This window comes from Coffea arabica, chromosome 3e, assembly GCF_036785885.1.
Source record: "Coffea arabica cultivar ET-39 chromosome 3e, Coffea Arabica ET-39 HiFi, whole genome shotgun sequence".
NCBI lineage: Eukaryota > Viridiplantae > Streptophyta > Magnoliopsida > Gentianales > Rubiaceae > Coffea > Coffea arabica.
Window position 1 is genome coordinate 37,373,480 of NC_092315.1, and position 27,360 is coordinate 37,400,839.

Genomic DNA, 27,360 nt, shown 5'->3' on the forward strand with positions numbered 1-27,360 from the left:
AGAACAGAACAAACACCACCACTGTTACCAACCCCCCCTCCTCAATCCAGATTGTATCCAGAAGCAGAAATTACAACAGGTCTCAGGAAGGAAGGCAAAGTTCAAGTGCCAAATCCTCCAAAAATTGATTTACAACTGTTTTCAGGAGAGAATCCGAGAGATTGGCTAAGGAAATCTAACAAATATTTCATTAACTATCAAGTTCCGGATGAGCAAAAAGTAGCTATCGTAGAGATGTATCTTGATGGAAAGACAGACAAGTGGTTCCAAGGGGTAAGGATTGAGAAGCCTAGGCTAACCTAGGAAGAGTTTGGGAAAATTCTATGTAAAAGATTCAATGATAATGGCTATAAAGATATAGTTGAGGAATTCAATAAACTACAACAGGAAGGAAGTGTGGAAGAGTATCATGAGAGGTTTGAAGAATTGAAACCACTAATGTTGATCAAGGACAAGAATCTTGATGAGAGTTATTTTATCTCCAGTTTCATCAGTGGACTGAAAGAAGAAATTAAGCCTATGGTGAAGATGCTGAGACCTGCTACACTGTCAGAAGCCTTTGAGATCTTTCTTTAGCAAGAGCACAACATAAAAAACCAGTTTAGAGGAGTTAGAGAAGGCCACAGGAATGTTGCAGAGAGTAAGTTTGGCATAACCAAAGGCATTGCTCCAGTGGCAGCCAACACCAACACCAACACCTATAAGATACCTTCAACTGGGAATTTCAGGGACACCAAATTCAAGAACTTATAGACTGACCGTCCAGATTCTAAAAGGATTTCACCTCAAGAACTTCAGTATAGAAGAAACCATGGCCTGTGCTTTAAGTGTGGGGAAAAGTATGGACCTGGACATCAATGTAAGTTAGGACACTTAAACTTTCTGATTTGTGAGGAAGAAGATGACTCAATGTTCGAAGATGCATTGGGGGAACATGATGATCAAACTGGAAATCCTGGCCAAGTAATGGAAATATCCCTTCATGCCTTGTCTGAGGCCCTAAAAAGGAAGACTATCACACTGACAGGGAAGCTGGATGGGGAAGAGGTGTTAATCCTAGTGGATACTGGAAGCTCAGATAGCTATATCAGCAGTGAATTAGTCATTGGCATAGATATCAAGTACCAGATGGTCTCAAACCCCTTTTCTGTGATCATGGGAAATGGCACCTGTGTTACTAGTAATGCAATCTGTCCAAGTGTGATGTGGGAAGTTAATCAGTACAAGTTCAGGTTTGATCTCAAAGTAATGGAGTTGGGAGGATGGGACATCATACTGGGAGTGGATTAGATGGTGCACTTCAATCCAATCACATTTGATTTCCATTAGTTAAGAATCTCTCTGTTCAACCAAGGACAGACAGTACACCTACAAGGGCAAGCTGAGAACTGTGATCTGGATTTGATCAGAGGGAAGGACTTGAGGTATTTCATTGAATATAAAAGACAGGTGTGTGCAACCATGGAATGGAAGGAGAATAAAGATCGAAGTGAGAATGCCATGCCCAGAGAAGTGGAGGACATCCTCAGTGACTATGCTGATGTTTTCAAGACACCTGATTCTTTACCTCCAAAAAGGAACATTGACCATGAGATTACTCTGAAACCAAGATCTCAACTAGTCAAGCTCAAGCCATACCGTTACCCCCACTCTCAAAAGGGGGAAATAGAGAGACAAGTTACAGAAATGTTAGAGAATGGAATAGTTATACACAGCACCAGTCCATTTGCATCTCCAGTACTGCTAGTCAAGAAGAAAGAAGGCACTTGGAGGTTCTGTGTGGATTATAGAAAACTGAATGAGATGACTATTAAAGACAAATATCCAATACCAAATGTAAAAGAGCTACTGGATGAATTGGCAGGAGCTGTGTTCAAGTCAAAGTTGGATCTGACAGCAGGATATCACCAGATTCGAGTCAAGACTCAGGATACTCACAAAACAGCATTCCAAACTCATTACGGCCATTATGAGTTCCTAGTGATGTCATTTGGCCTTACCAATGCACCAGCCACCTTTCAATCTCTAATGAACCAGGTATTCCAACCATATTTGAGGAAATTTGTCTTGGTATTCTTTGATGATATACTAGTTTACAGTCCTACATTGAAGTCACATGTTCAATATCCGAAAATAGTGCTTGATACTCTGAGGCAAAACTAGTTATATGCAAAAAAAATCTAAATGTTCTTTAGCTCAGAAAACAGTAGATTATTTGGGGCACACTATCTCTGAGAAGGGTGTTAGTGTGGATCAATCTATGATTGACTGTATTTTGAAGTGGCCTGTACCACAGACGGTGAAGGAGTTGAGAAATTTTTTGGGTTGACAGGGTACTATAGGAGGTTCATACAATGTTATGGGCAAATATGTAAACCTCTTACTGAACTCTTGAAGAAAGATAGCTTCACATGGAATGAAGGTGCTCAGAGTTCCTTTGAGAAACCGAAGAAACTGATGGTCACTGCACTAGTCCTTAAACTGCCAAACTTCAGTAAGCCTTTCATCATTGAGACTGATGCCAGTGGGGGAGGCCTAGGGGCTGTGTTGATGCAAGAAGGCCACCCTATTACATTCAACCTTGGACTATCTGTGTATGAGAAGGAACTCCTTGCTCTAGTCATGGCTGTCACTAAGTGGAAGCATTATTTGGTAGGACATCACTTCATCATCAGGATAGATCATTAGTCACTAAAGTATCTACTGGACCAGAAACTGAACACTGCTCTACAGCACAAGTGGCTAACCAAATTATTAGGATTGGACTACGAAATCCAATATAAGAAGGGTGTTGAAAATCTGGTTGCAGATGCATTCTCAAGGAGACAAGGAAAGGATATCACAGTGGACAGTAACACTAGTTCCTATTTGGCTCTATCTGCTGTAAAACCAGGCTGGATGGAGGAACTGATGAAGAGTTATGAATGTGACCCTCAATGCCAAGAGATCATGTCTCAGTTTCTGTTAGATTCCACTTCCCAACCATCATACACCCTGACAGATGGAGTACTCAGATACCAAGGGAAGATGTATGTAGGGGCAGGAAATGACATCAGAAACAAACTGGTCTCAGCTCTACATGACTCTGTAATGGGAGGACACTCTGGAGCTTAAGAAGGATGTTATTGCCTATGTACAGGAGTGTGATGTGTGCCAACAAAACAAGTCTGAACATCTTCCATATCCTAGCTTACTTCAGCCCATTCCAATTCCTCAACAAGCCTGGTCCCACATTTCTATGGACTTTATTGAGAAACTTCCCAAATCACAGGGCTATGATACCATACTGGTTGTAATAGACAGGTTCACTAAGTTTGGACATTTCCTGCTATTAACACATCCCTTCACAGCAAGACAGGTTGCACAAGTTTTCCTAGACAATGTTTTCAGGTTGCATGGACTGCCAGAATCTATTATCACTGACAGGGATAGAGTGTTCACCAGTTGTTTCTGGAGGGAACTGTTCAAGCTAATGGGAATTCAACTCAAGTACTCTTCTTCATACCATCCTCAGACAGATGGCCAGAGTGAGAGGCTAAATCAGTGTCTGGAATCCTATTTGAGGTGCATGACTTGTGAGTTTCCATCTCAGTGGAGCAAATGGATACCTACTGTAGAATGGTGGTACAATTCTGCATACCACACCAGCTTGGAGCTTTCATCATTTGAAGCCTTGTTTGGCTATAAACCAACACCTCTTCCCTTGGGACCATATCAGGACTCAGTGATACCTGCTGCAACTCAGATAGTGCAGGAGATGGCCAAAATCACCACTAGCATCAAGGAGCACTTATCCAAAGCTCAAAGTAGGATGAAACATTTTGCTGATAAACATAGGACTGAGCGGGAATTTGCAGTAGGGGACTGGATATTCTTAAAGTTGGAACCGTATAGACAACAGTCAGTATCTGTGAGGAAATGCTTGAAGCTTTCTGCTAAGTATTATGGCCCTTTTCAGGTTGAAGAAAGGATTGAGAAGGTAGCTTATAGACTGAAGCTCCCTGCAGGGGCCAGAGTGCATCCGGTATTTCATGTATCCTTACTTAAAAGGAAGGTAGGACCTCTACAACAATTGTCTACAACATTACCAGAATGGGATGAGCATGATCTATGCCCCCTTAAGCCAGAAATGATTCTTAAGAGCAGGGCAATTTTACGAGATGGACAGCCTGTTATACAACTACTGATCAAATGGAATCACCTTAGCTTTGATGAAGCTTCCTGGGAAGATAGAGCTTTCATAGAGCAACAATTTCCAGATTTTTGCAGACTTGAGGACAAGTCAAATCGCAAGGGGAAGGGATTGTCAGGATAGAAGATAGGAATAAACATTAGAGAAACGGCACCATTTAAGGAATTGGGGGAATTAGTTAGTGGAACGGCACTGTTCAGGAGATTGGGGCAATTATTAAGTGGAACGGCAACGTTTTGGCCATTTGCTTAGTTAGTTACGGTAGTTAGTTTACAACAATAAATGGGGCCCACTCTCTGTAACAATCAGACAGTTATGAACTAGAATTGATTTCTTTTCCCTCTTCTCTCTCATGCTCTTTTCTCTCTCTCTCTCTCTCTCTCTCTTATTTCTCTCTCTTATTCTTCCCCAATTTCCCATTCTTTCTGATCTGTCTGTAAATTCATCATTTCAATCACTCAATCCATAATAGTATCATTGCCAGTAACCCGGTTGCCACCCACAGACGTCTGTAAGTTCCAAGCTTACAGACGTTTGTGAACCATGGTTAGTTAACTTCTTTTTTTTTTCTTTTGTCGATGAATAATTCCTATTATATACCTTCTCTTACTTTACACTAAGAGGGAGACATGGGGAAATTCTAAGACTCTATTAGGGGGAAGGGTTGGAGGGGCTGAATTGCCACCAAATCAAATGAATGCATGTGCATCTGATGATTAAATCTCCAAAAAATTCTAGAGAAAAATGTAAGCTAAAAGATTTGATTTCTTAACTGAGAAAATAAGTGAATTTAAAATGGTCAAAGAGAAATTTCAAAACTCTATACTACGGGGAAGGGTTGGAGGGGCTGAATCGTCACCAAATCAAATGGATACATGTGCATCTAATGATAAAATGTCCAAAAAATTTTAGAGAAAAATATAAATTAGAGGATTTGATCCCTTAACCTATATCCAAGAAAAGTTCTAATTTTTTTTTCGATGACCAACTTCTCTAATAGTAATAGGTTAATCCATGGTTAGTTAACTGACATGTGAAAGCATGCGTGCCTATTTAACAAGCCAAAAGGGTGACGTGCTTTTTTTCTTTTTTTTAAAAAAGATGTGACGTGCCTTTTTCAAGGACCACACCGTCCGGGTCCATTAAAGAATTTGTCTATTTCCGACAAAAAAAAAAAAAAAAAAACATGGCAAAAGAGCAGTTTGCCTCAGTATGAATGGACTTGCCGACATATGTAGTTGACACTGGGCAGGAAGATTGCCAAAGAAATTAGATACAAAGTGTTAAAAGATGGCAAATTTGCATATCCAACTTCACTTAGTAGCATTATTCTTCCTTTCTAGTCTTATACTGCCCTCTAATTGCCTTCCTGCCCTCCATCCAAAACCCCCTGTTGCCCTCCATCCAAAATCCCCTGTTGCCCTCATTGTCTTTGGTGATTCACTTTTTGACCCTGGAAATAATAACTACATCAAGACAACCACTACTTTCCAGGCAAATTTCCCACCTTATGGAGAAACATATTTCAAATCCCCAACCGGGAGGTTTACCAATGGCCGCACTATCCCTGATTTTATAGGTAAGAGCGCTTTCTTGCAAAAATTTATATATTTACAAATTAATCTACGTGCAAATATAGAGTATTTGATGCTTAACAAAATATAACATGTCATACATCTATGCCCGTTACTCTAAAAAAAATTAAAATAATTCTAGTGTTTATAAGATTAATTTTTAAAAAACATTTAAAGCTACAGTGACTTTTTTGCAGCTGAATTTGCAAAATTATCCTTAATTTCACCATATCTGCAAACCGGGCATCATGAGGTTTTGACCAAGGGCGTGAACTTTGCATCTGGCGGTGCTGGTGCTCTTGTGGAAACTAATAAGGGATCGGTAGGTATTAACTTGTGACTAAGAGTAACTAATTCCTACATTTTAGTAACTGCCAATTGCTAATAGGTCAGTATCTCATGTCATTTCTCAGGTGATCAGCCTTCATATGCAATTCAATAACTTTAGGGAAGCTAACAAACAGTTGAGGTTGAAGCTAGGTAAAAGAGCAGCAAGACGAGTGGTGAAAAATGCTGTGTACTTGATCAGCATTGGAAGTAATGATTACTTGAACCCGTTGATTAATAATCCCAGTATGTTTAAGTCGCATGCGCCACAAGATTTTGTAGCAATGGTGGTTGGCAACATTACATCAGTGCTTAAGGTAATAGTCCGATTTTCTCTCTCTTTCTTTCAACTTTGTTAAATCTTTACAGTTAAACCTTTTCTTTTAATCTTTCCATCCCTTTCCACATCCTTTGTCTTATTACAGAGAGAGATGGGTTGGATGGTATGAGAGGCGGGAGTGTAAGTGAGAGGTCCGATTTCGAGACCTCCCACTTATCGAAACCTCCCACTTATACTTAAAAAAACAGAAAGAGAAACAAATAATTCCTCACATCCTTTCCTACTTTCAACTGCTAATTAATATTGAAATTTTCTTATCCAATACATGTTAGCTTAGTTAATAGTACCATTTTCTCTAAAAATGATAAGCGGTCTAGAATCTATCTTGACCTATGGTAATGATTGGAATTAAAACTTACTTGTACTTGCTACTGCCAAAATTAAAATTTCTTACACCAGTGGTTGAGGGTTTATGTTTCTTGCCTTGAGATACCAATTTGGTTGTCACTAACCGTCTCAAATATGCGGATGGGGCCTCACAAGTTCTATTTCCTACAAGTTTGCCCTTTGATGTAATTGAGTTGGAAAATGGTATCACAAAAGTTTGAATGTGGTGTAACTGAGCTGAGAGATAGTGTAACAAAATATATAGTTACTAATTTACCCTGATATGGAGTAAAATACATTAATACAACTGGTGAGACCACTTTCTACCCTTTTCTTGTTTTTCTTCTCACCCCTCCCCTGGGTGCTGCCTTTGGCATACTGTGTCCAATGTCCATGTATCTAATCCTATTGTTAATTGAATGACAGAAAATTCACAGGGAAGGTGGAAGAAAAATTGGGATTTTAACTTTGGGTCCTTTAGGTTGTTTCCCAAGGCTTAGGCTGGCCAATGTGGCCGCTGGAGGAAATGGAGAGTGCCTGGAACAGGCCACAGCTTTGGTCAAATTACACAATCCGTTGCTTTCCCAAAAGCTCCAATTGCTACAGAAACAGCTCAAAGGTTTTAAGTACTCATATTTTGACTTCTTCACGGTTTACACTGAGACGATACAAAATCCACCCAAATACGGTATGTTCTTGAATTCGTCATTTGCACAATTCCACTTTTAGGAATTATGGTGAAAATTCTTTAATACTACAATCTTTCATAATAGAAGTACATAAATGTCTTCAGAATTAGTGCCATCTCTATTTCTATTAAATAAATAAATAAATGCCTTTAGAATCATGGAAAGTGGTTAAAATATGAAGATTATGTATTAAAGTATATAATTAATTACCATTCTTGTACACTCCTAACAAATATTGCATATTTTGGAGATATTTAATTATTTAATCATTGTAAAATTTAACTAATCATTTCTGCAATCCCAAAATTGAAATCATGCTCCTCAATCGAGAATCAGGATTCGGCTTAACTTTCAGTTACTCCCCTCTCCATTTACCATAGTACACAATTGGATGGACGACACGTCTTTCATTTGTCGGTGAAATCGAGACGTGTAGAGTGAAAAATGGAGAGAGAAGTAATTGGAAGAGGAGTCGAAGAAATACGCGTGTCTTGCATGTGTATTGTGGAAACCGGATAAGAGTGTGATGAAGACAAGCCGCATCCTAAATCTTTGGCTCCCAATTGCTACTCCTAATATTATTATTTTCTCCTATATTGAGGCTAGATCTTCTTTAAGATAGTAGCATAATACTAGCATCAATTAGCAAAGGTAGTAGAGTAACATTGTTATTGGTTGATTACTCAAAAAGGTTTCAAGGAAGTGAAGAGTGCATGCTGTGGTAGCGGTCCTTTCCGAGGAAACTTTAGCTGCGGAGGAAAGAGAGGAGTAAAAGAATATGAGCTGTGTCATTATCCCAAAGATTATCTATTTTTCGACGCTGAGCATCCAAGTGAAGCGGCCAACTTCTTGTCTGCGCGGTTGATGTGGGGAGGGCCTTCCAACGTTACAGGGCCTTACGATATCCGGTCTCTCTTTATGCGCTAATTTCTGGTGTGGACTTCTTAAATTGTGTAAACTTGAAGTTCACAACTCCAGATCTGCTTCTTATATTTGGTCATGTATTTGAATAATAATTTCAATAAGAAAAAATATCAATAAGCAGTAGAATCCCATGGTGTTTGCTCTACGGTCAGTCCTTCAATAATGACTAACTAATCTTCAGAAGCCGGACACGGGGCTATCCATCTTTTATAAATGTTGATTATTTTACTCATTTGTTGCAATTTTGATTCCTATCCCTAAAAATTTACAGCATATGATGTGCTCCGTGTTTTTCCTGTGCAACTTTTTTTTCCCTTTCCAACATTTGCCTGTGGAAAAAGAAAGCACCAGGGAGATGCAGCTCCATTTGTTTCAAGGCCTGTAAGATGAGCATAGAGGTGTTCATCTTGGGGTGGAGATAATAGGAGGATCGTTTGACCAAATAAACTACTAACAGATTACATATAAACAACCAGAGAAGATCTACAGTGGATGAAATGTTTATGTCAGATACACTGCTACAACTTTAGACAGCTCCAAACATCTTGTAATTCCGAGGCAGTTAACAATGATGGTCCAAAAGGGACAAATATCCCATTCTTGATGTTCAATTTTCTAATAGTCTGTCATACAACATCATCTCCAGATGATCTCTGGCTCTTCATTTGGTACAGGTGTCTTTGAGAGACGACTGGCATAACGTTCCACGTTGATGATTATTCAGAAAGCCACTCTTGTGTCAGCATATCCTTAGATTTTCAAGTTAAGCAAACAAATTATCAAAATTGCAACAAACGTAGCATAGTTATTTGATAAATTCTTGTTCCACTCACTTGAAGAGGCTTGAACATCAGGCAAGCTGACGTACTTGGGACACGAGCTTGAAGCAACCAGATAACTTTTAATGTGAGGTTCACTGATGCAATCTCGAGGCTGCAAGAACAGTAATTTCCCAAAGAGAACTAAGAATCTATCAAGAGGTAAAGAGATGAGATGACAAATACTCTAATCAACTGTAACGTTTAAGGTCAGCCTCATGTTAAAATGCAAATCAATGATACTGTCAGCTAGTTGGTGTATCAGTGGTACAGAAACAATAAAGAACACTCCCAGAAAACTGTAACAAGTTCAAAATTCAACCTATTAATAAAACCAATTAAGGCTAAAACAGACCTTGAAATCCTTAAAGAAGCACAAACGGAGTTCCTCCACTGCACCACCTTTGCACTGGAGCTCCGGTGTTGCATGGAAAGCATTTTGAATTGCTGCGATTATGCCCCCTAGAGGATACTTTTCAGAGTTTGATGGTAAATATCCAGCTTCATTCAGAACTTGCTGTTCTCATGTCCAACAAAAATGTTATAGAAACGAGTAAGCAAACAAGCAACACCATTCAAATTCATACAGGATAGACATTTAGTCTAGCGTTTAAGTAATTGTGTGTGGGGGTGTGTCTATATTTATATATACATACATATATATATATATATATATATATACATGGCCAAGTTCATAAATAATGGTTGTCACTAATTCAAGAAATTTTTATTCTTCCTCATGCTAAGCCAGAAAGTTGTTATGGAAAATTGCTTCTGCATTCAGATTGGCAAGTTAGGAGAAAATTGTACAAATAATTTGTCATGAATCAAAATTTCTTCTATCTCAAAACCACAGAAGCAATTCCAGCCTGTACTACATCTTAGATTTCTGAACACACGAATGATCATACATACGGAATATCAATGAAGAAGAACCAAATGAAAAAAAGGAAAACCATTAGAGCACACTTCATAGCTCAAATCATCCATTAACCTAGAGAGCAAACCTGAGAACAAAATCCTTTAGGACATTATAGCAGAATCGCAACCCTAACTTGTCTCTTCCCTGCAATCTTTGTTTCCCTTAAAAGATTGAACTTGGGTTTCTCTTCCTACCAGCTCCTTGCTTCACTTGAAGGACTTAACTTGGGCTTCTTTTCCCACCAGCTTAACTTATTCAAGCGATGTTCATTAAAAACGGCCATTCTTTCCAAAGATTGTTTTAATCCACTTCTTGACAATAGTAGCATCCAATATCAACTTAGTAATTAGGGAAGAAGTATTCTTGCTATCTGCTTCCAGTACTCTTGAATGTGTACTCAGCCACAAATTATGATAATTATGTTTAAAACTGAAGTTGACTGCTGGGATAGCAACTGAGTATAAATCTCTATCGTTATTGGTTAACTTAGCACCAATTTCTCAACCATCAGTTAAAAGTTGGAGAAGCCCACCAATAACAATGTATTTGCAATTTCACCGCAAATAAGCAGATCTACCTTCAACCATTCAACAGCACATAAAGCTTTGACGTACACAAGTATGCAAATATGCAGTCATCAAGCAGAGAAATTGGGACAATTAAGATGGATTAAAGGAAATTGGTTAAAGTTGAGGAAAAATTTAAAACATTAAAAACTTGAGTACACTACTAAAATCTTACTGTGACATTATACTTGGAGTAGACATTAATAGCCGTCAAAAAATAGCTGTATTCATCACGAATAACAGGAGAGCAACATGTCCCATGCTTTTCTGCATGAACACAACCAAAAGTTATATTCAGATATGCAGTGTTGTAACCCAAAGTCATCTCCCATAACATTTATTTCAGCAAAGCAATTATTTGAATCTGCATTTTAGCAGAACTATGTTTGTGACGATCGCCCCCCACTCCCTGTACGAGGTCAAATACGAAATTATGCTTTGAAAGTTAAAGTTGACAAGAGAAGGAAACCAGTTCTTATATAGCATGACACAGCAATGGACACAACTTGGCAACTTTACTACCCAAAATTTTGCAGCCCAAGGAATTCTGGGCCTTTTGTGGCCCAAACCTTTAAGCAGTTCCTTATTCAAGCTTGACTAGGTTAGTTCCTTACTCATATGACCGGGATGCAAAAAATTCAACACTTGAGGCTAAAGAGTTACAGCAATGACCAATAAAAAGTAACTCTTGACACTACCTCACCATTGAACAATTTGACTTAGTGGTCATACAGTATTTCCCCCACAGCAAAGGCATGACAAGTTCATTGTTAGTGGTGATCCTCTTGAAAATACTACTGACCATTTAATACTGCTGTTAAACATTATTCTCTGAGGAGTGATTTCCTCATTTTCACAACATGCAATTCATATAATTTTAATAACTTATTCTTATTATTACTGTTCAAGTTAAATTTCATCTATTAAATTCATTGACTGCTGCATCAAGACAAATTAGGGGCCATATTGTGTAACACCCAACATCAAAGACCACAAAGCATAAATCCTCAATACTCTCCTTCAACAATATCAGCAGAGTCTAAAATTTGCACCATAGCAAGATATGTGCTGTTGTCTTTTCTTAATCTTAAATGTTAAGTATCACTAAAAAGGAAAACTGGGTATGACACTCAAGAGGTAAAGCAAGAGACCCAGGGGCATGAAAGAGCTGAAGATGGAGGTGCCATAGTCATGGATATCTGAAAAAGGTTCCACAAATTTTAAAAGTGAAGCAAAAGTTCCAAATGTTCCCTTCGGTTCTCAAGCTGCATACCTTTCCTTGGATACAAAAATATAAAATTTAAACAACTCTTAGAAATCAATTGAAGGTCTTGAAATTCTTTAGGTATCATCTATCTACCAGCAGAATTCCATTTCTAATTTGAACTATAAAAATATAGGGCCCTAAAATTCATCATAATACAAAGTAGAAAAAATGCGACAGGTGAAAGATAATTACCCCACTGTAAGCAGTTGTCTCCCAATTCAACCACAAAACCAGCAGAAAGAAAACATGTCAGCGCTATGTGATGGAACTAGAAAGCTTGTACACAAAATTACAATCAATTGAGCACCTCATGAGCCCAAAATGTTCCTTTCCCTCCATGGCATGTTGATGATTTACTACAACTTAAAGATGGCCAATACTTCTTGAGAACATCAGTCAGTGTTGAAATCTGGTTGAATAATGCAATTCAAAAGAATTCAAAAGAATTAGAATGGTTTTGAGATACTGCCAAAAGTAACAGAACTTGCAAAAGATACTGTCTAAAAAGAGAGAGAGAGAGAGAGAACTTGCTGAGCACTAATTTGGAGAAATGCCAAAGAATGAACCCATATACACCAGTATTACAAGAATATACAGACAAACTCAGTGGAACATACAGTTACCAATGATTAGGGAAAGTAAACTCCTTGATCATTATCATCTTGCTAATTCCAGGCTAATCTAACGAAACCCATTGGATTACCTTCCCTTTATTGGGAACTAGACGATACCAAGCAGAAAAGGTTTATATGAAGAATTTCATCCTTAAAAAGTACTCCTATGCAGACACCAGATACTATAATTAGTAGCATGATCATGCTGTAATGCAACTCTTGATTTTACAATACCATTGACAATTTCAGACTAACTGTATAACCAACAATTAATCAATATTTTGTGCGTACAGAAAATGTTTACAGCAATCCTTTCCCTCAGAAGCACCAAAAATTTCTCAAGGATAAAAACCAGCACAAAGATGCAAAACAAGTAGTGCATGAATCACCAGGTGTCAAGAGAATCTGAACCACAAATCCTACAACAAGAACTTGACAGTTGAAATCAATTACAGGCACTTCCAGAGTGAAACAAACAGAGAACAGAGTGCATTCAAAGCAGTCATTGGCCTCTCAAGCACAGAGTTTCTTTCTTATTTTTCTATTTCATTAAAATCCTAACATAACTCCTTTCTAATAAAAAATTGCTAAAGCAATGCACAGCTTTTAACAACTGCAGCAGTTTACAAAATCAACATGAACTGAGCTGCACTTTATGAATACAAAATTGCATCTGTAACTCAGCATGCGTCATCAATATCCACCCCAACTGAAAAGCACAGTTTAGTCAGGATTTTTAAATACGGTATTTTGGATGGAAGTTCCATTGAAAGCATGTTCATGTCCAAAGCAGAGCATGGTCAGACAAAGCACCTCTTTGGAATCATATCTGGGACCATTGCAACAGGCTGGCCAAGATCCATCATTGTAATCAGGCCATAGTCCATCTATAGGATAAGAGATTCTGGTAAGCAGACAAGATTGGCAAGTAAACTCTGTAGGTGATTCATTCCAAACAAGGAAAAAGTTGATTAAAGTTGTACAAGAGAGATGAGATTTTGCCTCATCCTTGTATGAGCCCTTAATTCCAATTTAGTCAGATTTTCATACATCACTACTATTTAATAACCTCTTATATTCTTGCCAACTTACCAGCAATAATTCCTTTCGTAACCAGATTCAACAATGAAGCAACTGAAAAAATGAGTTCTCGCAGCATTTAAACCGCTAAAGCTCAACCATATTAAAATTGACAATCCATTTCCCAATTTTTTTTGTTTACTATTATCCTGGGCTACATAACTTTTCCATTAAATGCTGTTTACTTTTCATTACCATTTTATCCACCCTCCCAAATTAGTGTCACCATTATGCAGCTGCGTATAATTCCTAATTCACTAAGGATTTGCCCCTAAAAATGAGACTGAAAGAGAAAAGGCAAGAAGAACTAAATGTATGGTCCGCCATCTTTAAAAACTCTTCTTCCCACAAAAATGCATACTATTCCCTCTTTCAGATTCATGAGGGCCAAACCATCAAAATTGAGTAGAAAATGTTCCATCTAGCTCCCCTCCCCTCTTTTTCCCACTTCCAAACTGACCTCTCTCCTTTCCACTTCCAAAATGAAAAGGTAGAAGAAATGCCTTTTGTTGGCAAGAAAATCAGAAGATATCAAATTATGCCAAAAGTGTCAATAGGCATATTTGTATCTAACTATGTTTCCTGCATAATCAAAGTTCAAAACTTAGTCCCAAAAAAAGATTCAATGATTTAACCAAAAAGAAGTTAGAGAGAACATGATGCGGAACCCATAAGAGGAAAAAATAAACCATACTACAATCAATACTTCAAAAGATATATACATGGAATTGTACTTACGTATTGTAAATTCAGATAGCGAATTCGAGCTGCAAAGAACCAAGCAAACCCATTGAGAACTATGAAGTTAAGCTAGCCCATAAATCTTATGCATTTAAAACTCAAAAAGCCCATCATGTAGGTTTCAAAAAGCTAAAATATACCCTTGGCAACAACCATTGGAGGCACAACACCGGTGATTTCCTTGACAAATGGTGCCTGGCCATTGAAGAGCCAGCTTGAAGTAATCAAACTCTCTTTGTTCTTGACCTGAGCCTCCTCCGTGTACTCCTCCCGTTAATTCTTCTCCAAGATCCACACCATTAATTTTCATAAGACATAAGGATGCAACTAAAATCATCAAGAGCTGCATTAATACAACTATTTGGATGGGGAGAAAAGCCATGGTTACTCAACCTCTAGTCTGCAGGAATCAAAACCATGAGCACGCGTTACAAGTACATTAACAACACTAGATCTCAATTTCACTACTGATTCTAAACAATCTCAAGTAATTCACCGTCCGAGCTGTTGCCACCTTTTCCAGAATTCAGTTAAGCATGTTAAATTTGCAGCTATAAATCTGAAGTATTTCAACAATTCTTTTAACATTTAGATTTAAACATCTTAGTTTCTAGTATGAGTTTTGACATGGTTTATTTATATTTTAGAAAAACTAATGTAAATAATTCTGCAAAGACCAAAAAAAAAGACAGGGACAAGGTTAAGTAAAGAGTATAATATATTACCATAGCCTATCAATCAAAACCCACTTAATAACATTCATGTCACTACTGATGATCAAATAATCCATTTTCCAAGCACAAAAACCAGCAGCATGTATTTATTCATGTGTTACTAGGAATCTTATAAGAATTATAATGCCAATAAGTAAATAAAAAAACGTAAAACTTTTTCTTGAATTTCTTCCTAGTACAAAACTACAATAATCAGATAACTATGAGTACAAGAATTGATGCCCACTAAACACATTCATCTATAAATTCACAAGACCCATCATAAATTTTTTCTTTACTAACTTATGTTGACTTCAAAAAGATAGAAAAAGAAAAGAAAGTCATTCCATTAATTCCTAGGCCAGAACTGAAAAAACCAAATATATATGAGAATAAGAATTGATGCCCACTATAAATTTTCACGTAATATACAAGACCCATCAGGAATTATACAGTTTCAATGATAATCCTCTTGGTTTTCATTTCAATAAATTGGAATAACTGAGATAACTGAAATTTGAAGAAAAAATACGGAAATACATACCTAGAACGAACTGATCACAGATAGTTTAGAATTGGTTGGAGTAGATAATTGGAGGAGCTTACCTCAGAGGCTAGAGGATGAGAGATTTTGATCAGTTTCCGTCTACTTTCCCTGACTCGAAAGCTGAAAGCTCCAGACCTCTGTTCCCCAATTTGCGTAGCGCATTCGAATCTGTTTTTGGTTGTGACTAAAGATGGCGTTTGGTTCGTACCTTAGTACCGGATTCGGATATTCTGGATTTGAAATGGAGTCAATCATTCTAATATATCTGTTCGGTTCAATATTAATATATCATTACATGTTTGGTTCTTTGTCTCATTTGAAATGGGATATAAGAAATTTTTACTAATTAAATGTATTAATAATTTAATATAACTAATTAATAATTTTTATTAATAAATATGTATAATTATATTACATGTGTAATTATTAATACAATTAATAATATTACTAATATTAATATATATTATATAATACAAACAATTAATAATAATATTATTATAAGTTTGTAACTAATTATAATTATAATTTATAATAATAAATATGAATATAATTATATAATATTATAATAAAATATATTATTATAATTATAATATATATTATATGTTAATTATTTTAACGGGTGGCGGGGACGGGCCCTATTTCTAAAAAGGAATCAAAGTTATGTTTTGTCCAAAACCTTTCAGGTTACTTGGGAATTGAGGAATTTCAAATTTTTAGATATGATTCTAAAATTTCAATTTCAATAAAGTAATTCAAATAATAATTATGAAATTTATTTCAATTTTTCATTTCGAAACTCTATTATCAAACACCACCTAATTTAGCATCTTATCTATCGCGGCTATCACAAAAAAAATCTAGGACTTTTAAAAATTTCTAGGGGAGTTAGCCGAGTGTCGCATGTCCATTGTTAAAAATGATTGTTTTGGTTCATTAACACCGGGGAATGGAGGGGCTTGCCATTGAGTTTCAGTTGCTGATGTGGCGTGCTACCATTGGTCAAAATGTGGTAATCTTGCAATTTGACGAGGTGTCCGATTGTGATTCGTCAATTGGTGATAGTTCTTCCAATTACACATAAAATTGATGATGTGGCCATTTTTTATTGGATTGGAGGTGGTTGTTAACATATTACATGTGGGATTGTGATAAAATTTGGCCTTTTTTCCCCTTTCCCAACAATAAATTGTGTTAACAAAAAATTGGTATCCTAATTATTTACAATTATCAACGCTTTCTTTTGGTTGCCAAATAAATGACAATTATTAATTATTATTTTTTATTGTAATAATTGCTTATGTTATGCTTTTGTTATGCTCCAATTGTGAAAAATTTACTCTTTATTTGATTTTTTTTCCAACAATAACCTAGCTTTATTTTTGGTTTTTTGGAATGAGAGGGGAAGACATTCAACTATTATTATCAAATTTTCACGACAATCTTTATTTAGTATTAATTCTACGTAAACAATCAACAATGTGGTGCCCTTCCATTAGTGCCACCACACACCGTGTTTAATTATCGATTCCCCACTATTAATTGTTATAATTATTTATTTATTTATTTTTATTTGGGTTCCATTTTTTGGTTACCCAATAAATCACATTTAATTACCAATTGTTTACAATTAATTGCTAATAACTAATTAATAATGTCATTTTTTGGTTACCCAACAAATCACATTTAATTAATAACTTTTTTGCAATTATTAACAAAAAAATTGGCTTCTTTGTTGTGGTTGTCCAAAAAATCACATTTAATTACCATTTTTTTCAAATTTTATAAAAAAGGTCCTCTTTTATTTTGGGTTGCCCAACAAATCAAGTTTAATTATCAATTTTTTGCAATTAATTTTTAATTAATTAAGTAATAATTTTGTAGTTTTATTGCCTGACAAATCACATTTAATTACAAGTTTTTTATAATTATTAATTTTTTTTGGTTACCCAACAAATCACATTTAATTACCAATTCTATGTAGTTATTAGCAAAATTTAGCCTCTTTTTTTTGTTGCCAATCAAATCACATTTAATTTCCAATTCTTTGCAATTATTAATAGAAATTTGATCTCTTCTTTTGGTTACCCAATAAATCACACTTAGTTACCACTTTTTTGGTTTGACAAAAAAAATTAGCTTAGGCAATGTGTGAGGACTCGAAATTTTTTTTTTATTTTATCGAATATTGGTAGTTTGTTTAAATATTTATTTACTCATTTTTCTCCAAATTATTTATTTCGATCATTTAAAATCCATTTATATGGAACGACGCCTCATTTATATTTTTTAAAGCGTTTTGTTAGAAAAATTCACTTTTCGAAAACTCGTTTAGTTTGGAACAACGAGTGCATGTTTTTCGAGACTATATTTAAATCGAGAGTGTATTGATATTAGAGAGTTAACAATGATCAATGGTAGATTAAGAAAAGTTCATTAAGGAATTAATACTCGACTCATGTAAAGACTCACAAAAATTTACCTATTTTAAACTCCAAATTCTAGCTCATTTAATTATTTATTTGGCCAATTGCCCCAAATATTATTTTCTAACCTTTTTAGACCTAATTAAAAGGATCTATGGCTTAGTTATATTTTTAAAGTGACTTGTTTCAAAATTTAATTTCTGAAGACTCGTTAAGTAAAAATAGTAAATATGCGATTGGAATAAATAATTGAATCGAGGATACAATAAATTTGGAAAAATTAGAGACATGTACATTAGTCTCAAATTAGGTATTTTTATGTTTAAATGCTCAAGTATTAGTTAGTAATACAATCGTTATAAGAATTTTTTGAAAGTTAAGCGTTATCGCGCAAAATTGGAAATACGCGTTTTACGCGTGCGATCAATTAAGGGACTTAAGACCGTTATTTTAGACTATTAAAAGTGAATAATAATAGTATGAATGGAAGTGCATTAGAGATTTAGTGCACAAGTGAAACAAATCCGAGAGGAAACGCGCGCGTTCGCGCACTATCCATAGTTGACTTTTGGAGCAATTTTGTCCACACATTCTTAAGCTTTTAGTGGACCCATCACACCAAATCAAAACCCTTCTTTTCTCACCTTAAGTGCGCGGCTAGAACTCCCATTTTCACACCAAAACAGCCGACCAAACAGGGAAGGAAAGAAAGGAAGAAAAGCTTCTTCATTCTTGCACCAATCTTTCTCCATTTCATCTCAAAATTTGCATCCAACTTAACCACTTGGAGATTCACTTAGGCAAGGAGAAGAGCTTCATTTCCCCGGTTTTCTTCAGGCTTCAAAGGGCCGAAAATTCTGACTTGAACAACCACCAAAGTAGGTAATGATCCAACACTCTAAACTTGTCCTATGGAGGTTAAATTACACATATGAGCTTGAATCTTCACATGGGTAGCTTGTATTGTTGGAAAATTTTGATGGTGGGCTCTATGAACTCCCACTCTTGGGTTGTTGCTAATTTGATGATTGATGGTGGATATATTGTTGGTTTAGTGGTTAAAATGATGGATTAATGGTGTGTAATTGATAGAAATTTCATTGGGTGCAAGAAGCAAAAGTTTCCGATTTTGCTCCTGCCTTGTTCGGCCATTTTAAGGCCAATTTTTAATGATCTAATGGGTTGAATCTGATGTTTATATGACGTATTAGATGTGTGAAAATTTTCATTGAAAAATAATGAGATTTGGTTGGGCAGATGAATTTTTTTTGTGAAACTAGCAAATCTAGAAACTGTTCACGTATGGCTCTGACCAGCGGTGGTGTTTCGGCCATAACTCCGTCCTCGGATGTCGAAATCATGTGTCGTTGGTGGCGTTGGAAACTAGACATTCCAGACGTTAATTTGAGATAAAATACACGTTCTGATTCTTTGTGAGTGAGCCGAACCAAACGTTTTAAGATCGCTGTCCTGTTGCTCTGTTCAACTGGAATGAAGTGATAAGGCAGCAAATTGATGCCCGATTTTGAACTAGTTGGGTGCCAAATTTTGAAATGATTTCTTCTGTGATATTATAGCCCTATGAATGTATTTTTCAATGACATAAACCATGCCCCATTCTGAGTTAAATTGACTGAGTTGTGACCAAAACAAGAGGACTGCCCTGTTTTGGAAAAACCGAAATACTTGGACTGGTTTGGGACAAAACCTGGGAGTGATCTTATTAATTGAAGTTCTTGATGCTAAACACTTACCAAAGGTATCATGGATGTATCTTAGACCTTTATTTCACAAATGAACCATGGTTGGATAGCTTTCTTGATTAAACGATTTAAATTGGGAAATGAAGTCAAAAGACAGGTTGCTTTAGAAATTTTCCTGAACTTTGGATGATTAATTAACTACCTTTCCGAAGGTATTTTTCCCTGAAATTTGATAGAACGGTACCTTTCATATAGGAGTAACATACTGCAAAATTTTATACCAATCCAAGTTCGTTTTGACACTTAGCTAAGGTTCCAATTTTTGGAAACTCAAATCTGGAAATTGTTCACCAGACTTGAATTTTCCCAACTTCGAGCTACCGTATCTCAGTGCTCGAAACTCCAATTCTCAATCTGCTTGTTCTGCCCTAAACCTTACTTGCACCTCTAATTGAGTTATAAATTTCAAGGGCTAGTTTGTAACGAGTGAATTCTGCCAAATTTCCAAAGTTAGCGAAAAACCAACCCCAGCTCAATCCTGAACATTCTGGAACAGTGATTTCAAGCTCATTTTTGAGTACTTTCCACTTAGATTCATGGAAAAGTGTCTTCTAAGAACTTTTAGTACTTTCCAAGAGGTTTCCAACGGTATAAATTTTTCCAATTTTGGACTTGTAGAGAATGAGATACGATTTTCCAAAGTATGGGTGACAAATCTGAAATTTCCGAACTTAAAGGAAATTGAGAGTTGCGAACTCTCTATTTTCCTTCGATATTGCTAAACCGTTTTACACTTGATTTCAAAGATGAAAATCAGATTTCTCTTGTGTTTTAAAACCCCATTTTTAGTCTCGATTTACGAGTAATCAAGGCTCATTTTCATAAAATTTTCTTAGATTGTACAAGTGTGCAATCTTCCTCGATAATTAGGGGTTTTAAGCGATAGTGTGTAATAGATAATTACTATTTACTCAGGTGCTCAAGGAGACCTTCAAGAGGATCTCGAGGGGAACACCTAAAGGCTCGTTTACGCACTTACTCCCTTATTTCGATTGGTGAGTGTCAAGTGCATGAACTTGTTGTTAAGTGGTTATCTGTTTCTTATCCGTTATGTAAATTTGAAATTTTGAGACGAGGGTATACTTTATCGCACTCGTTTTCTTTCAAACGAAATTATATTCGAATTTTGCTATGTGAATTCGTATCCGACTTGTACATGGTAATGTGGATGTGATTTGTATTTGTGATTCGTATACGTGATCCGTATTTGTGATTCCTATTTGGAATTGTCGATTTGAGCGTTGCTCATCGACTTATATTCGTATTCGTATTCGTATTCGCCCAAACTCGTTGGCTAACTTTGCGAATCGAGCCAGCATGGACTTGGTCGATAAGCTTAGCAAACCATGAGATATTTGTAGAGCATGATCTATTGGAGAGATCTTGTTCGGCATTACTCGTGCAGTATTGCCATGATATACTCGAGTATTATCAAAAACTTTGATGAGCGGGCCCGGTAAGGGGGTGTAACGGTAACGGGATTCGAAGAAAAGTGGTGTATCTACGGATTTGATACTTATGTGGTTGACGAAGTGTCAACGTGAGATGTGATCAAGACTTTGACTCGACTACGGGGAATTTAGCTCCTGAGAGCTACAGTATCCTTGAATTGTTTCTGTTTATTTTTCCTATTTGAAATGCGAATTATTCGAATTTGATAGCCTTACCTACAATGTAATTGTTGTTGCTACTTGGATTATGTGTTTGCATGTGTGTTTTCTTGGCCTCACTGAGTATTGGCTCATCCTATTAGTTTGTTTTTCTTAACAGGGCCGAATCTCGGGGAAGTATGGAGAAACCCTTCGTTGTCCTTTTGTTTAGGATTTCTACTATATTTTGGCTATGCCCTGGTTTGGGTTGTACTTTTGAAATTAAAATGTAAAATTTGGGCCCTGACGTGTATTTAGGATTTAAGTTGTATTATGATTACCCGATGTACTGGTTACATGTTAAATGACTTGATAAGTTTTAACGCTTCTGCATTATTTGTATTCATGTTGCTCTCTTCGAAATGTTCGGTTTGGTTTTAAGTTGAATGGAATTACTTGAGTCCTGGCGAGAGTTGGGCAGGCGTCTCGCGGAAACCCTTTGGTTCGCCTTAGGGAGATGTGGGGGCGTCACACAATGCAATTAGTAAAAGTACTTTCCTCGTCTTTTGCTCCAAAGAAACGATAAGGTGTGTTGGTGTGGCTCGAGGTAACCAATCTTCGGTCTCCGCTGCAACTCACCTATCCGTCACACCTTTTTCTCGATCATCTCTCCTCACTTCCCTTTTGTCCATCAAAAATCATCTTTCTTCTCCATACCAATGCCTATGAAGACTCATTTTATGAAGAAGTCTTCCTTTTAAGTTCAAGGGAAAATTGCAGAAACCTCCCCTGAGATTTCTGACACTTGCACTCACTTCCCCTATGGTTTGAGAAATAGCACTGACCTCCCTTGAACTTACTGATTCTTTGTATATTCAGTTCAGGCAATTAAAATATTGTTTTAGGCAGGGAAATGAGAAATTTGTACTAGATTTGCCATTTGTGATACATACCAAGTAGAATTAGCAAATGAATGACAAAATATTATAAATCAATTAACAATTAATAAACTTTAGGGGTATAGTTTATGGACAAATAGATATTATCTATTCAAAGTACTAGCTTTTATGGGCATTTTACTCTCAAACATTTAATTTATGATAGATACATCAATGTTTGTAAGTAAAATTCAAAAAGTGTTACTATAATATTTTTACAAAAAGGAAATTGGTAGGTTATCTATTTAATATAAATTAAATATTATTTAAAAAAGAAATGGCTCATAAAGTATTAATTATTTATGACTTTCCTCCATTACGTGAACAAAGTATTGGTTCTTTATGGGCATTTTATTCTGAATCATTTAATTTATGTTAAATGCATATATGTTTGCAACTAAAATTGAAAAAGTGTTACACTGATATATTTACGAAATGAAAACTGGTAGGTTTTGTATTTAACAAAAATTAAATATGTGAAAGTAAATACAAATTTAAATTTGATACCTCTATTAGGCAATTTAAATTTAAAAAAGGTTTGTATTTTACCTCTATTCACGTGATATGGCCTCAAAATCTCTATTAAGCAATTTAAATTTAAAAAAGAGTTGTATTTTACCTCTATTCATGTGATATGGTTTCAAAATCTGAAACCTCTATTTAAATTTGTATTTACTTTCACATATTTAATTTTTGTTAAATACATAACCTACCAATTTCCCTTTTGTAAAAATATTAGTGTAACACTTTTTCAATTTTAGTTACAAATATTTATGTATTTAACATAAATTAAACGATTCAGAATAAAATGCCCATAAAGAGTTAATACTTTGTTCATGTAATGGAGGAAAGCCATAAAGAATTAACGCTTTATGGGCCATTTTTTAAATATTTAATTTATATTAAATATATAACCTACCAGTTCCTTTTTGTAAGAATATTACTATAACACTTTTTGAATTTTACTTACAAACATTGATGTATTTATCATAACTTAAATATTTGAGAGTAAAACATCCATAAAGAGCTGGTACTTTGAATAGATAGTGTCTATTTGCCCATAAACTACACCCCTTAAAGTTTATTAATTGTTAATTGATTTGTAGTACTTTATCATTCCTTTGCTAATACTAATTGGCATGTAGCACAAAAGGCAAATCAGGCATAAATTTCTCACTTCACTCCCTAAAATAATATTTTAATCGCCTGAACTAAATATGCAAACAATCAATAAATTCAAGGGAGGTCAGTTCTATTTCTCAAACCATAGGGGAGGTGAGTGCAAGTGTCAGAAACCTTAGGGGAGGTTTCTGCAATTTTTCCTAAATTCCACTTTCCTCTGATCTTCTCCTCTTCTACCTAATTTTTCCCCCACTATTGGAAGCTGAAAATCTGATACCACGTTCTTTTATATTATTAATTTGCTATTTTTTGGCCTAATTTCTTACTTTTTTTTTGGACCACAATTTTTTGTGTGATCTTGTAGGTCACTCACTATTTTTTCATCTGGCTACTCATAGGTTTTATTTTCTCACCTTCGTTTTCCCTATTTTATGTAAAATTTCTTCCTTTTTTGCTTGCCATAACTTTTCTGTATAATTCTTTTTTCTTTTGGGAGCCACAAAAAATCTCCCTCAGCCTCTAAGAAGAGGAAATAAAAGGGTGTTCCAAAAAAAAAACAGGCAAGTCTCCTTAACTCGCTAAACAAAATCATGATCTATTAATATTTTGTTTTGTTTTCTTATCACCTAAATCGACATGATTTGCATATCTTGAAGACTAATGGAGCACGAGAAGAAGGAAAGAATAGTTCAATTTTTAGCAAAATGTTCACTTCAAGTTTGCCTTTGGTTTTTTTTTCTAGCATTTTTTTGCTGATCTTTCCTTGGCTAAAAGCAACAGATCACCTTTGCCCTTCCTTTGTGTCCTTTGTATGTTATGCTTTTGGGTTTTATTACAAAGGACTCTATTCAACATGAAAAAGTATTGCATCAGCATGAACTGGATGTGAAATTTTGGAAATGCATTTTAGATGTTTAGTGCTTAATGTCTGGTTATTGTTTGGGAAACACAATTTCTTCACTTCATGCTAATCCTTATGCTTTATTGTCATTTTCTTGTTCCTTATTGTGGTCTCACATATCCTATGATAGATTTGATGGTCTAACATATTAATTATCTATGCTCTCTCATAAGTTTCAAATGTTTGTTGTAGCTTGAGATGTTAAGATTTGCAAATTCTTTTCTCAAGGTGAGCATTTTTTCAGCTCTCTATTTTTTTCCCATAGAGAAAAGTTAATATAATTTCATTTTTCCTTTTATTTTTCCTAATAAATTTGATTTTTCTAATATTTATTTATTCTAAATTTTTGTTAGAAGAAGGAACAAAGCAAAAAGGAGGCTAATTTTTTTCATTTAACCTTAAAGGTATGTTTTGATGTTTTAGTGTTCTCTTCATTTTTTTCTTAGCATTTTACTATAATTTTCCGGTCAATTTACCCGATTTACTATTCTTGAAAAAAGTGGAGCATGAAATTTTGTGAAGGTACTGCATTTCCTTTAGATTTATAGTCAGTTTCTTAGTATTTTACCTATTTTAGTAAATTCGTCAATAAGAGGTTGCAAGTTTTCTTTGGCTGCTCCATTCCATTAAGATCTTTAGTCGAGGTTTAATAGCATTTGTTTTCACCCTATTTCATTGAAAGTTATGATTATTGATGAAATCATTATAAAGTTTTTCTCTGCTTTGATGGTGTCATTTTTTAATAACTCTTTAGACGTAGTAATTTCTAAAAAAATGATGTACATTGACTGCTTGTAGCTTTTGTTTCTCGCTGTCCTGTCCCTCCTAATGCGTTCGTGTTTGAGTAGTCGGAATGATGTAACTAAAATGGCCAAAAGAACCGCTAAGATAAGATCTTTGTATAGCAAAAGAGAATGTTCATATGCTCCATCCCAGTTGTAAGTTTAAATATTGCTGCCCTAAATTTCTAGCCAAATTGTGTATATTGGGGAATGATCAAAAGGTGGTGATTACTCCTTAGCTTCTCCACCTTTTCTCAATTAGACAACTAGAATTTTCTAACACCTTATGTAAAAAAGAAAATTAAAATCTAAGAATTACATAGAGAATAAATTGCTTTTCAAGATTTAAAAAATAAACTCTAACAAATACCAAACTAATATATTGAAATTTCTCTGTAGCTTTTGCTTGAATTTTTTGGAGTTTTTTGTTCTGTCATTGATCTGTTTAAGAAAGAAGAGAAAATTTTCTTTTAGTTTAAATTGATGTCCTATGTTCATTCATGCTGTCTTGGTGAAAATGTGGCATGAATGAAATATATCTACATGATTTATAGGCTAAAATGCATATGTTATTTTTGGTTTTCTGTTCTTTATTTATTTACTTAGCATTCATGCTTGAGAAAAAATTGGCTGGCAGGAGGTATTTATCCAAATAAGATGGTGGCTCAGAATGCATCTGCTGTTTATTGGCTTTCTATTCTTTATTTATATATCCAACATTAATGTTTGAGAAAAAGTTGAATGGCAAGAGGTATTATTCAAATATAATGGTGGCCCAAACTTAGAAGTAAGGAATGTGTTCTTGACGGCTTTGTTTTATATTTCATACTTCAGCATTTCCTTAAAATTTTGCAATGAAGTGTGGCAAAAACTGTAGGTACGTTACCTGTGATTTAACAAGATTGTCATTCTACTATTTACACAAAATGTTATTAAATTCTTATATGATTCCCTCTTGGTAGATTTGATTGATATTTAGATAGCTGGAACTTGGAAACTAATGGAAGCTCATGGAGTTTTGTCATGAATGCTTCATACTTTGTCTTCTTCTTTACAATATCTTTAGCAAAAGTCATTATTTACTTCAACAGCCATTTGCTATGGTAAAGATATCTAACTTTGTGATGATTTTTTTTTGAAATTTTCACCACTAATGCATAGTTCCACTAGAATTGGCTGATTGAACGCGACGCTAGATAAGAAAAGATGAGAGGCATTTCTAGATATAACAGTCAATACTTCTGGATAAATGTATCTTATACCTTAAATTGTAACTTTTCACCGGTAATGAGATGCATTGTACAGGCAAAGAGCTTACCTCAATTATGTGTTATTATGCTCTTCAACTTTATTAGTATTATTTCTTTTCTTAATTGAAATGTTGACAAAATGCTTCATTATCTACCACCTATAGAAAATGAAAAAAAAATAATTTTTAATTGGAAAAATACAGCCAATGAGGGCTTTGGTCATATTACCCTTGTAACTTCCCACTGGGCATATTAAACTTGTAACTTCACATCGCACATAGTGTGGTGATCCTCTCCTAGTTATGTTTAAAGCATTCAATTTTGTTCTTTGAGCAATTTAAATCCTCATATTCACAAAAAAAAATCAATGTAAGACTTTTTATGGAAATTAGAAAACCCTTACTCGAACTAGTTTCATATACAGTCAACCTTTGAATAGGAAAAGAAAATTACACACACATACATGCATATGTTCGAATTGATATGCAATGACAAATAAGGAATAATATTAGACATGATCATGAAGATAATAGACCAAAACGGTCAAATTTAATAGTACATATGCCGCGTACGTGATTAAGTCTATTAGAAATTTTCATTTTCCTTTAGAGGTCCTGGATTGACTTTTTCCTTTTAAAAAAACTAAAATAATCCTAATGATAAATAAGAGACTGAATTGACCAAAACCCCATAGGTGAGGACCAAAATGCTTATTTGTCCTTTTCTTAAAATTAAATTGGGATATAAACAAGTCTAATTCGTATATTTTAACTTCCTCTAAATTGTTTATTAAGTTTGGCTTGTTTATTTATTTGACTAAATTTATATGACATTTTATTAGACAAGTTCGAGTTGAGCACCAAGAGTTTGAATTTTCTTATGCTAATCAAACTAAACTTGAGTCAGACTTAAATTTTAACAAGCACAAAAAACTGTTTGTAAATGGTTTGA

The 27,360-nt window shown here is 35.1% G+C and overlaps 2 protein-coding genes and 1 long non-coding RNA gene across 3 annotated transcripts; 2 read left to right on the plus strand and 1 right to left on the minus strand.

Moving 5' to 3' along the window:
* Positions 1-5,443: 5,443 nt before the first annotated feature.
* Positions 5,444-8,499, plus strand: LOC113734968 (GDSL esterase/lipase 1-like). Its single transcript, XM_027261760.2, has 5 exons — positions 5,444-5,771; positions 5,964-6,088; positions 6,180-6,410; positions 7,187-7,448; positions 8,141-8,499. The coding sequence occupies exons 1-5, from the start codon at positions 5,483-5,485 to the stop codon at positions 8,374-8,376; spliced, it is 1,143 nt and encodes a 380-aa protein (XP_027117561.1). The 5' UTR covers positions 5,444-5,482; the 3' UTR covers positions 8,377-8,499.
* Positions 8,500-8,806: 307 nt separating this feature from the next.
* LOC113734969 (ribonuclease 2-like) lies at positions 8,807-15,908 on the minus strand. The gene is made up of 10 exons (XM_027261761.2): positions 15,701-15,908; positions 14,522-14,781; positions 14,379-14,407; positions 13,374-13,447; positions 12,254-12,355; positions 12,139-12,142; positions 10,855-10,946; positions 9,547-9,708; positions 9,207-9,306; positions 8,807-9,122 (listed from the first exon to the last, which is right to left on the minus strand). Exons 2-10 carry the CDS (start codon positions 14,761-14,763, stop codon positions 9,094-9,096), a joined length of 834 nt encoding a protein of 277 aa, XP_027117562.1. The 5' UTR covers positions 14,764-14,781; positions 15,701-15,908; the 3' UTR covers positions 8,807-9,093.
* A 2,825-nt stretch (positions 15,909-18,733) lies between these two features.
* Positions 18,734-21,799, plus strand: LOC113733944 (uncharacterized). The gene is made up of 2 exons (XR_003459178.2): positions 18,734-18,946; positions 21,598-21,799. It is a non-coding gene; the product is annotated as an uncharacterized lncRNA (long non-coding RNA).
* The last annotated feature ends 5,561 nt before the right edge of the window (positions 21,800-27,360 follow it).

Excerpts from the sequence above, each read along its gene's own strand:
- LOC113734968 (XM_027261760.2), top strand. The coding sequence starts at position 5,483 with ATGGCAAATTTGCATATCCAACTTCACTTAGTAGCATTATTCTTCCTT. Across the intron at positions 5,772-5,963 it reads CACTATCCCTGATTTTATAG|CTGAATTTGCAAAATTATCC; the intron begins GTAAGAGCGCTT and ends ACTTTTTTGCAG. Across the intron at positions 7,449-8,140 it reads ACAAAATCCACCCAAATACG|GTTTCAAGGAAGTGAAGAGT; the intron begins GTATGTTCTTGA and ends TTACTCAAAAAG.
- LOC113734969 (XM_027261761.2), bottom strand. The coding sequence starts at position 14,763 with ATGGCTTTTCTCCCCATCCAAATAGTTGTATTAATGCAGCTCTTGATG. Across the intron at positions 9,709-10,854 it reads ACTCCAAGTATAATGTCACA|CAAGTTCTGAATGAAGCTGG; the intron begins GTAAGATTTTAG and ends ACATGAGAACAG. Across the intron at positions 9,123-9,206 it reads TGATGTTCAAGCCTCTTCAA|GATATGCTGACACAAGAGTG; the intron begins GTGAGTGGAACA and ends TGAAAATCTAAG.